We start from the raw sequence: 12,488 nt of genomic DNA, 5'->3' as shown, positions 1-12,488 counted from the left end.
GGAAGCTAATCAATACTTACGAGTCCGTAGAAGTACCGTTCGTGAATTCCCGCCATTTTTACACGATAGCATAAGCTTAGTGTAGTATAGTGCATAATATAATATTGTCAATTAATCAGTAAATCTATTAATCTTGATAAACTTTATTGTCAATTAAATTGTACTTTTAACTCTATATACAAAGGGTACTAGGAAGGTTTTGCAATATGACGCAACAATGAATCGCAGGAAGCTGCTTGTTGCTGCATGTTGAGACATGTTCATACGTGCATAGTAGCCGCCGCGCCAAGTCGATGGGCTCAGTTATTCATTAGTAGTGAGAGTGTAAAGTGCTTGCGATGGCATCGTGGTCACGAAATGAGATAAGGACAGTTTTGCGGTATAATTTCGTGCGTGGTTTAACCATAGACCAGTGCTTAGAAGAAATGACTCTTGCATTAGATGATGATTGTCCACATCGTACAACGATATTCAGGTGGTATAGAGAATTCCAAAGGGGAAATTTCACTCTGGAGGATTCTGAGAGGCCGGGAAGGCCACGAACGTCAGTTACGGAGGAAAACGTTACTGCTGTGAGGAAAATGCTTGACGAAAACAGGCGAGTGACCTACCAACAGATAGAGGATACTTTGGGCCTAAATGCACCAGCAATTCGTTCGATTCTGCAAGATCATTTGCACGTGAAGAAACTTTGTTCTCTCTGGGTGCCGCATCAACTGACTGAAGAGCAGATGACACGACGTGTGACTTGGTGCCGGGAGATGTTAAAAAAGTTTGATAAGGGACAATCTCGGTATGTGAACAACATCGTGACAGGTGACGAGACTCGGCTGTACTATTACGATCTGCCGACCAAGGCTCAAAACAAAGTTTGGGTCTTTGATGATGACGACACACCCGTAATTGTCAGAAAATCCCGATCTGTAAAGAAGAAAATGATAGCTGTATTTTTCAAATCGAGTGGAATTGTGGAACGTGTCGTTTTGGACACGCAGAAGACAGTCACAGCTAAGTGGTATACTGAACAATGCCTGCCTAAAGTAATTGGATCTATGAAGAACCTGCGGCCAAAGTCAAGAATGGACACCTGGTACCTCCATCACGATAATGCTCCAGCTCACCGCGCCAAAGCCTGCACCGAATATTTGACCACGACAGGACTGAAACTTCTCGAGCACCCTCCCTATAGTCCAGACCTTGCTCCCTGCGACTTTGCACTGTTCCAGCATGTGAAAATGAAGCTAAAAGGGAGGCGGTTTTCCAGTGATGAGGATCTTCTACGGGCTTGGGACAACGAGTGTGCTTTACTCCCTAGTGAAACTTGGCAGAACTGGTTTAAAGATTGGTTTCGGAGGATGGAGGTGTATTGAATGTAGAGGAAATTACTTTGAAAAAATTAAATAAACAAAGCTGTATTGCAAAACTTTCCTAGTACCCTTTGTATATATATATATATATATAACAACTTAATCGTAACAAATAATTAATACATAACTATAGTGGTACACGTGATACGGAAGTTATATAAAGGGAACTCGTAGAAAACACTAGACACCGAAAAAATAAATATAGCGTTATAATTGTTTTGGGATATAACTTAAGGATTTAATTTTGTTTTGAAATTTTATTGAATTAAATCGGAATCATGACTCAGACCAGAGCAGCAAAGCAAAAGGCTCAAGCTAATGGGAGTGCTGTGGTTCAGGGGAGAACTGAGGGGGGGCAGTTGCCCTCTGAATCACAGTCTTTTAAAATGCACTGTTTGCTTGATGTTTGCGGAGCAGTCGGGTAAGGGACATGATACTGCCAAGGGGGATGTCTTTGTGTGTGCACGATGTAAGGAGTGCAAGGAAATCAGGGGACAACTCAGCTTTGTTATGGGCCTTTATGAGAGCTTGAAGGACAGGGTGGATGCCCTCGAAGGAAATAAACTGAGGGGCCCATCAAGCTCTCAGCCGCCCACATCAACGCCAGAGCTTGCACTTGGTCATCAGGCAACACAGAGGTAGCCCCCTAGGCAGAATGCGCTGGTCCCACAGGAACTAGTAGTTGTTGGTGACTTTATTCTCAGGGAAACGGGGAACATGCTTTGTAAAAAGGATAGGTGGAACAGGACCAGGGTATGTCTACCAGGGGCAAAGGTTGATGACGTTGTAGAGCGAATATCATCTTTTAAGGGCACAAAAGGTGATATAGTTGTACACGTTGGAACTAATGATATTAAGAGTAGGAGACCGGCGGAATTACTTAGCAAGCACAGGTCACTGTTGAAAAAAAGCCGTGAATTAGGGTTGAATTTGAAAGTGTCTGCAATTCTGCCCAGACACGATAGGAGGGAGTATATGATGAGAGCCTTGTCGATCAATTCGGCCCTGGAGGGATTGTGCAAGGCTCAAGGGGTAGAATTTTTTTCAGCCTGGACTGTACTTGTTAACAGGAGAGATTGCTTCTACAGGGATGGGATACACTTAAATAGAAAGGGTGCAAGAATTTTTGCTGATGCTGTCGAGGCAGAGTTAGGTGGGTCGGAAAACTGCAAGTTGGGGGGGAATACAAGGACTAATAGCTTAACAGTAGCCACTGCCAGAGGTGGAAGTGATTCTTGCACTGCTTCTATTGAAATAAGCAGAAGCCTGAAAAAAAAGATGCAGGATATTTCAAAGACTGCTGGGAGTCATTGCGGTACAAGTAAACACATGGGTTGTGTTAGGGTAGCCAAGAATAGAAACAGGGCATGTATAGCTGCGTGTACACCAATGCTAGGAGTTTGGTAAATAAATTTGATGAATTAGAGGTATTGCTCAAAACATCAAAGGCAGATATTGTTGGGATATCAGAGACGTGGTGTCACACAGATATAAGGAATGCGGAACTGGAATTTGGGGAATACAATGTTTATAGAAAGGATAGACAGGACAGGAGGGGAGGAGGGGTTACGCTATTAGTTAAAAAACACATAAAGTCCAAGGAAGTGAAGCCAGTCGACATCGATGGACAGGGCAGTGTCGAGTCAGTTTGGTGTGACATAAGCATAGGGAAATCAAAATTGAGAGTAGGAGTGTGCTGTAGGCCTAATGACTCTGATGAGTATAATAAGATATTGTACAGGGAAATAGAGTGGGCCAGTAAATCAGAGAGTCTTATAATGGGGGATTTTAATTTCCCAGATATTGACTGGAATTTGTGGGTTGGTCACTCGCACACTAGACAGGCTTTTGTGGATTTATTGGATGATTGTTTTCTACATCAGCATGTTCGTGAGGCAACAAGAGGGAGCAATACTCTTGATCTGATTATCATTAGTGATTCTTCATGCATTAAGAATCTGCAGATAAATGAACCACTAGGTGGCAGTGATCACAGTGTGTTGAAGTGGGATTTACTCAAGGAGGTAACTACCATCAGAGGCAAAGGGAAGGGTTTTTATTTTCGTAAAGGCGACTATGATGGTCTGAGACAGTATTTAAATTCTATACAGTGGGACCAACTGATGATGTTACCAACAGCAAACTCAAAATGGGAAGCATTCAAGGAACTAATCTTGGAGGCTACCAGGCTTTACATACCAACTAAGAAATATTGTTCAAGGTTTAGGCCTAAATGGTTGTCAGATGAAATAATGAGACATGTGGCAGAGAAGAAAAATGCATGGGATACATACAAATTAATGGGTGACATGGAAGCCTATGATAGATATAAGTTGGTCTGTAACCTAGTCACAAAGGAGATTAGGCAGGCAAAGGCAGACTACGAAAAATCCTTGGCAAAGGATGCAAAGAAAAACAGAAAAGAGTTCTTTACCTATTTAAACTCAAGAAGGAAAGGGATGAATCAGATTGGTCCACTGGATATTGATGGTTCAACGGTTGAGGATCCTGCTCAGGTGGCTAACAATCTAAACGAGTATTTTGCATCTACATTCACACATGAGGAGTTATTCGGGAAGGAGAATGATGTAGGTAAAGTAAACATTGGCAGTGAGCTGGATGATTTTGTAATAACTGAGAGGAAAGTGGAGGAGGGATTGTTGAGGATAAACATAAAAAAGGCACCTGGGGTGGATGGGATCTATCCAGTTATATTAAAGGAGGCAGCAAAGGAAGTAAGCAAACCCATAGCCATAATTATGAGAGCTTCTTTGGACTCAGGGGAGGTACCCATAGACTGGAGATGTGCAAATGTAACCCCAATTCACAAAGGAGGATCAAACGCTGACACAAGTAATTATAGGCCTGTTAGTTTAACTTCTGTTCCAGGAAAATTAATGGAGGCACTGGTTAAAGAAGCACTGCAGGATCATCTAGACAAGAATTCAGTTATAGCTCAGACGCAGCATGGTTTTGTTAATGGCAGGTCTTGCCTGACCAATCTAATTGGAAACTATGATGTAGTCACAAAAGAACTGGATGCAGGGAATAACTTTGATATTATATATTTGGATCTTAGAAAGGCTTTTGATACTGTTGCACATGGAAGACTGCTGCACAAATTGGAGCAGTGTGGCATTGGAGGCAAATTGCTGCCTATGGATAAAGGGATGGTTGAGTGGCAGAAGACAGAGAGTGGTAATCAATGGACACTGCTCAACGTGGACTAATGTTATTAGTGGAGTTCCTCAGGGTTCAGTGTTGGGTCCGTTGTTGTTTTCGGTGTTTATGAATGATATTGATGATGGGATATCAAGTTTAATGTCCAAGTTTGCAGATGATACAAAGGTTGGCAGGGTTGTTAAGGACACCACTGACGCTATGCTGCTGCAACAGGATCTGGAAAGGTTGAACAGATGGGCTGAGAGGTGGCAAATGAAGTTTAACTTTGACAAATGTAAAGTACTACATATGGGAAACAGTAACCCCAGAGCAACGTATCAACTCTGCGGTACTACACTGACAGTCGTGGAGAATGAAAAGGACCTGGGGGTAATTGTGCAGGCAGATATGAAGTTCTCTGAGCAGTTCAGACAAGCTGCAAGAGTAGCTCATGTTGTCTTGTCAATGATATACAGGAATTTTTCTAGCAGGGATAAGGAGGTGATTATTCCCTTGTATAAGGCAATGGTTAGGCCACATCTTGAGTACTGTATACAGGTCTGGAGGCCTCATTTCAAGAAGGATGTAGAGCTGCTGGAACAGGTACAGAGAAGGGCAACAAGATTAGTGAATGGAACAAAGGGTTGCTCTTATGAAGAAAGGCTTAAGTTTTGCAAATTACAGAGTCTGGAGACTAGGCACCGGCGAGGTGATCTGATAGAGGTGTATAAGGCTTTGAATAGTTTGAGCATGCTCAATGCCAATGGGATTCATCATCTTGCTCAGAATAATCAGCTCAGAGGGCATAAATTCAAATTGAGGAAGGACGGATGTTGGATAGATGTGCGGAAATTTGCCTTTGGCCAGCGGGTGGTTGGTTGGTGGAACTGACTTCCATCACTTGTTGTTGAAGTTGATAGCCTAAACAAATTTAAGGCTCAACTGGACAGGTATTTCGAGCGAACGGAGGGGTGAAATGGGAGTGGTGTGTTTTTTTTGTTTTTTTTTTTGACTGATGCTGAATAAGCTTGCTTTCTTGCATCATTTGCCTCTACTAATGCTAATGCTAATGCTAAGAATCCAGCTCCATTCCTCCTGCAAAACAGCTGCCAGAGCCAGCACTCCAATTCATCCACAGGTGTTCAATGTGGTTAATATCCAGGCTCTGAGTTAGTAGTCCAACTTTTAAATATCACTGTCCACATACCAATCATCTATCACTATCACTCTATGACATGGAGCTGATAAAAACTGGGTCAATTTCCACAGTACTATTACAAAATAGACAGTGTCCAAATCATCAAAATAGGTCATTCGCTTTGTATTTGATTTAAAAAAAATCCACCAGAAGGTTCCCAGTGAGATAAAAATACCTCACATTTATTCTGCATTTATGTTTCAAAATTGTGTTACACACTTAATGAGGATGATCAGATGGGTGTGTGTGGGGAGTTTAATTTAAATAAAAGTTTCTCTAGTGTGCAAAAATAGCAAAAATATGCACAATGAAATTTTGGGATACGTGACGAAATATTCAAGACCAAGGGGCATGTTCATCAACACAGCTGTGTTTCTTGGGGAACTGAGAACCTGACACTACATGTCATGGAACCTAAGAAGGAATTAAGCTCTTGAGTGGAGTGTTATTCTTTGGACTAGAATTTGCTTTGATCAATTGATGGACCATGTTTATATACAACATAAATGTTATTTTAGCTTGTACAATGTTATACAATTTTACTTATCCTAAAATTGAAAGAAAACACCTCATTTCCATGCCGGATTGACAAATGCCATAATGCTCATTATGACAAATTATCAAATATACAGATTGGGCACTGGGATCCTATTAGTGCCCATCCAGATTGCTAGATTTAAAACCTGCAGAGTTTCTCTGTATATATATTTTCCAGTATTGAAAACATTGTTCATCTATGTCCATTCCAGAAAATCTCATATGTAAAGAATCCAAAGCAGTGATAACTGAAAAATTCAGTTATCACTCTTAGAACTTTTATTTTAAAGTCATAAGATTTTTAATATACACTATGTTTTAATTTTTTTTAATTTAAAGAATTTTTCAAAAATAATTAAAGAGTTACGACCAGATTTTCTTCTGCCACTTTCCCATGTTTGACTGAATTTCTCACATAATACATGTAAATCAGATCACAAATAAAAATTGACAATAAATCTGTGGATGAAGCTGATCATATTGTATGATATAATTATAAAGGTTTATTATTTAGTTTTCAGTATTGTGGACAACAGTGATGGCTGCATGTGGAACTGAAATGCCAATGCATCCAGAAATTTTGTCATATCAGTGGCTGCTGTATTTGGCACATCAAGCTGTGCTCACTGAACTCTTGCACTATTAAAATGGCAAGAAAGCTTATCTATCCATACATTAAAAAAGTTTTCCTCCTAGTGATATTTATTCTAGCCAATGGGAAAAGAGGGCGGGTCAATTATGTCACTTATTCGAGCCAATGGTAAAAGAGGGTGGGGCAATTGCGTCAAATGTGCATTTGACGCAACTGCCTGTGCATTTGTAATTGCAGCAACTACAAATGCACAGGTAAATAACTACATAGGTTATTTCCTGATTAGATTTCGATCAGTGTGTTATAATGTTAGTACAGTAATACCTCACTTAACAAAGATGCATTCCAATATTTCAGTTCGTTAAAAGAAATTTTGTTATCGGAGGTAGAAATACCATAGCAAGAATATGAATATGTTCTTATACTTAAAAAAGAGGTACAAATTGTTCAAATAAATTTATTTGAAATGAGAACACACATTATATTATAAAATATAAAAGAAAACTTCAAAAGAGTCAAGCAAAACAGTAAACTTAAAATATATTATGAAAACTAATACAAAACAACACTAGTGCTCACTTGATGACTTTTTCAAAAAAGCATCTAGGGTTGACTGTCTTGCTTTTTTTTTTTTTTTTACGATCGCATAGCATCTCGCTATAAGAAGTTAGAGCATTTAAAATGGATCTCTTCAGAATACAGCTTCGTTGAAAATCGAGATCATTTTCTGATAAGACATCTAAGGAGTGAGTTACTTTTTTTTAAACAATTAGACAAGGTCTCTGTTGTTAATATCCTCTCTGGGGGAACCTCTCTTTCATTTTTTGAATTGTTTACTTGTCGCTCCATTAACTAGTGAAGTTCCTCATTTGTTAGTGTCTCACCATGGCAACTTAATAAATCCTAAATGTCAGCTACGTCAACTTTTGCAAAGCCTACTGCATGTGCCATTTGAATAACATCTTCTGTGCTAATCGCAGGAATTTCACTTTCTACTCCATCACGTTCTGTAACAACATTGGGACATATTTGTCAACAAACACCACTAAGACACTGATCTGTCTTCATCCCAGGCTTATTTGATATTGCTGATTGCTTTCATAATGTTCTAATTTTTCCAGAAATCATTGATCGACTGTTATGTTTCATTATTAGCCTCAATCAGTTGACTAAAAGTGCGTCTCAGATAGCAGGCTTTAAAGGCTGCTATAACGGCCTGATCCATTGGTTGTAGCAGCGAAGTTGTGTTTGGCAGGAGAAACAGCACAACAGGAATGCGTGTTTCAAGTGAGCCAAGATTTGAAGGATGACCTGATGCATTGTTGAAGGATGGACCTGGTGCAAAAATGTTGGACAGCAGGACAAATAGAATTGACAAACCAATTGGTAAACAAGTCCATTGTTACCCAGGCCTTTCTATTCGATTTCCATATTACTGCAAATTAGGTTTGGAGAATCCTTTCATAGGTCAAGGAATTTCAAAATGGTAAACAAGCACTGGTTTTAGCTTCACATCCCCACATGCATTTTCACCCAACAACAGTGTTAGTCGGTCCTTTGCTGCTTTAACCCTGGAAGCTCTTTTCTCATCTCAGGAGATGGAAGTTTTGGAAGGCAAGCATTTCTAGAATAGCCACTTTTATTCACAAATTCTGAGTACCAAATTCTGTGGGTACTTTCCTCATTCTACTACAGCTTGCAGTTGTGCAGAAAATTCTGCTGCTGCTGCCTGGATGACAGCACTTGCGGCCTCACCTGTCAGTTTGGAATTCTTGCACATTTTTTGAATTTCTCAAACCAACCACGAGAAGCCACAAAAGTCTCGGTGGTATCCTCAGCTTCCTGGGCCCTTAAATGGATAAATAAGTTTAATGCTTTGTGTTCAATTATCACCTGGGTGACTGGCATATCACATTGTGTCATATCATCAACCCAAATACTTGACATTTTTCCATGTTTTCTATACTGCTACTATGTGTATATGTTAATTTGGACGTGGTAATGTCACTACAATTTAGCACAGACTGCTTAACTTTATAAGCTGGATTTAAAATTGTTTTTAAAGTTGATTATGCTAACCCCAATAATTGCACTACATGGCATTTCTTTTCTCCAGCTTCTATCCTCCTTAAAATCTGCATTTTGGTTTCTAAAGATAGTTTTACGTTTTCATGACAAACAGGGAAATTATTATTTAATTACATATTTAATAAAATATTAAAACAACTACAGTAGGCACACACAATATCAATGACAATTAACCACTGTTCCGTATATCGTGAAATGAGTTCTAGGTACATCAAAAATCCCTATTACAAACTTTCACATGTCCCATAAGGCATTTTTTGATGACTTCATTATTAGGGAGCTTTGCAGTTGTTTGCAGACTGGTATCTTCTTTTCGGGGACCGGTACTGGCCCGCAGACCACACTTTGGGAAACCCTGGTATAAAGCAATGGTCTGGCCACACCTTGAGTACTGCATATTCATCTGAGGAAGGATATAGAGCTGCTGAAATGGGTACAGAGAAAGGCACCAGGATTGGTAAGGGTAACAAAGGGGTGCTCTTACCATGAAAGGCTTTGGTTCTGCAATCTGCAGCATCTGGAGACTAGACACCTGCGAGGTGATCCAATTGAGATGTTTAAGGCCTTTGAATGGATTGAGCAAGCTCAATGCTGACAGCATTGATCTCCTTGCTCAAACTACACACACACACGAGGGGGCATAAATTCAAATTCAGGAAGGATGGTTGAATATAGATGTACAGAAGTTTGCCTTCAGCCAATGGGCATTTTATTGCTGGAATAAGCTTCCATCCATTGTTATGGAAGCAGATAGGTTGAAGAAATTCAAGGAAGAACTAGACAAACTATTGGAGAGGATGGATAGGGGAAATGAGATTGTATAAGCTTAATTTTTTGCATCATTTGCCACTATTAATATTGATAGTAATATGAACTGTTCATCAACTTTTAAAAACAGGAAGTAAAAGCAAAGGAAATCAATGACTGCTTATCTGCTATTAGGAATTTTATACTAATTATTAACTAGCTTGCTTGCTCACTCAGTTCTGACAAACAATGTATTCCAGTTATCTGAAACACACAGATGCCTATTTTATACATGCATGCATGTTTAACAATGACTAATGTGAACTTTGACACTAGCTGTAATATGGTATCAGTAGTAGCTAAAGAGTGGAGAAATAGAAATTATTGTAACTAACTAATAAAAATTAATACAATGTAAGTAAAAAAATAATGTAATTGATGTTAATTAATGACACAATTGCTTAGTAATTCAGTTATTGGTTCTTTGAAAGAAATTATATTCAACAGAAAATGGTTAAGAAAGATATACAGGGACACCTGATTTACAACTGCTCGACTTATGTCTCCCTGTTCATACATTCTGCCTTCAAAGTAAACAAGTTTTATGCACTTACACAACCTAACTCACATACTCATAATGGTTTGACAACATAGTTGCTATATACTAATAGTTGTGCTGCACTGTGTAAACTCTTCTCTTATTAGAATCATAATTTCAGTTTATTGGATCATTAAAATGATAGAGCTATATTATCCATGATTTTTCAGTCCCTCCCCTTCATCATCGAATTTTATTGAACAACACTATGCTGACAGAATGTAGACAAAACTACATGTAAACAAAGCACATGAATGCCCCAATAATTAAGTAATCCATATATCACATGTATTGATGTATAATGTGTGCTAGTATGTGTCTGTGTGTTGTTTACATCTAATGAATCTAGTAACTGAGGCAACGTTTTACTGGAGATAATCACATAATAATTATGCCCTGTATGTTTGTTTGTTACTGCTTGCTGTCTCCCCTTTCTAAGAATGAACTATACTCAACAATTGCACAAATATGCAGAGTTGTTTCAGATACTCAACTAAAACAGTAGGCGATGCACTGTGCAGACTATGTCAGAAATTAATACATCTATTTTGTGGTGCTTTTTAATTTTATATGTTTTTATTAGTGTACAGTATTTTACCTATTTTGAAACTGTTTTCTATTCAACAATGTCTGAAAAGAGGAAGAGTAATACTACTCAGAATAATAGCTCATAAAAGAAGTCAAGGAAAGCCATGATAAAAGTAAACTGCAGCCATTATCAACCCACTGCAGGATGGAAGCTTCCTCAGCAATTCATGCTGAGGGAAAAGCCATGATATTAGACATTAAACATGAAATATTAAATCCACACAAATCAGGAATGAAAATGAATGAAATTCCAGACAAGTTCAAATTGTTGCACTCAATAGTGAGTGGGTGGGTGAGTAAAACCAAAACACACACATCAAATGAAATGACAAAATAATCAACAGAAAGTTAAGAGTGCAGAAATGAAAAATATAAAGCACACGCACACGCACACACACACAGTATATACTCATAGTCTCACACAGGACAGTTTTGTAAAAATAAAAGGAATCTAAACAAAAACGGAAATAGGCTGACAAATTTAAAAAATACCAAAATGCATTAAATAAGTTAAAAAGCATACAGACACTTACCCTTTAGGAGACAAACATCTCCACAGTTGATCAAGGGATAACTTTAAACATCGTGCAAGTGCATCAGCTGAGGAATTAATAAAATATTCTCTTAGATCCATAATTTCTTTGTCAAAGGATTGGGAATCAATCAGTTCATAAGGAGGAAATTCTTTAAAAAATAAAAAAAGGGAACTTAACTTTTTGAAATTATATATAATAATTCAAATTACTTTATCCTAAATGCTAATATATAATTATAAAATCCCTACTGAGCAAACAATGACCAAACAACATTCAGTGAGGGGCATTGAATACTTTTTTTTTTTTTTTTTAAAGCCAAAATGTTCCTAGTCTTTCTCTCTCTCTCTCTCTCTCTCACTCACATACAGAGAGAGAGAGAGAGAGAGAGAGAGAGAGAGAGAGAGAGAGAGAGAGAGAGAGAGAGAATATCAGATATAATTTTAATGGTATTTGATGCTGAGATATCATTAAAAGCAGAAATTCAAACCAGTATCTTATGAAATGTATGAAATTTATATAGGGCTATCAAGGCTACTACTTTATGTGGACACTTCTGTATGCTGGATAAAATTACACTGATATATCAAAATTTTACTTAGGAATCCAAAAGTATGTAATGCCAAATAGTTACCAATGTATGTGCAATGCCTGATACTCACACATACAAATCTTTCCTTGATGGAGTTCGATGATATGTTGATTTATAATGATACCAGATTCCGTGCAAACCTTAACACCCTAGGCAGTCTATGTTAATGAAATAAAGAATTTCTTTTAATAGCTAAATTAATATTTGAATACTGTATTCCATTCTTCATTTTTGTAAGGAATTTAGAAAAGCACCTACAAAGTCACTGTTGAGACTACTGTGCATCTTCCAACAGCCATACACATTCTAAAAGAATGGAAATTTTATGAAATTGAACTCCTGAAATCAGAAACAAATATTATAAATGTGATTATTTGATGGGGGGCACTTTGGGGTTAGAAACCACAAGGTCTTAATGAACAAAGGAAAGTCATAACATGTCAAAAACCCTGTAGCCCAGAAATTCCCAAATTGTGTGCCGCAGCA

The 12,488-nt window shown here is 38.2% G+C and overlaps 1 protein-coding gene across 1 annotated transcript in view; it reads right to left on the bottom strand.

Annotated features, from left to right (window-relative positions):
- Positions 1-12,488, bottom strand: part of LOC150085960 (dynein axonemal heavy chain 8-like) — a 1,559,705-nt gene that overhangs the window by 1,229,940 nt on the left and 317,277 nt on the right. The window contains exon 20 of the mRNA XM_090374756.1: positions 11,411-11,561. Within this exon, the coding sequence (XP_090230882.1) occupies positions 11,411-11,561 (151 nt within the window). The remainder of the gene's footprint in view (positions 1-11,410; positions 11,562-12,488) is intronic.

Source organism: Mastigoproctus giganteus, chromosome 5, assembly GCF_048544385.1.
Source record: "Mastigoproctus giganteus isolate SK-2022 chromosome 5, ASM4854438v1, whole genome shotgun sequence".
Taxonomy (NCBI): domain Eukaryota; kingdom Metazoa; phylum Arthropoda; class Arachnida; order Uropygi; family Thelyphonidae; genus Mastigoproctus; species Mastigoproctus giganteus.
Note: the sequence above shows the minus strand (reverse complement) of the source record. Positions and strands in the feature narration are given on the sequence as shown.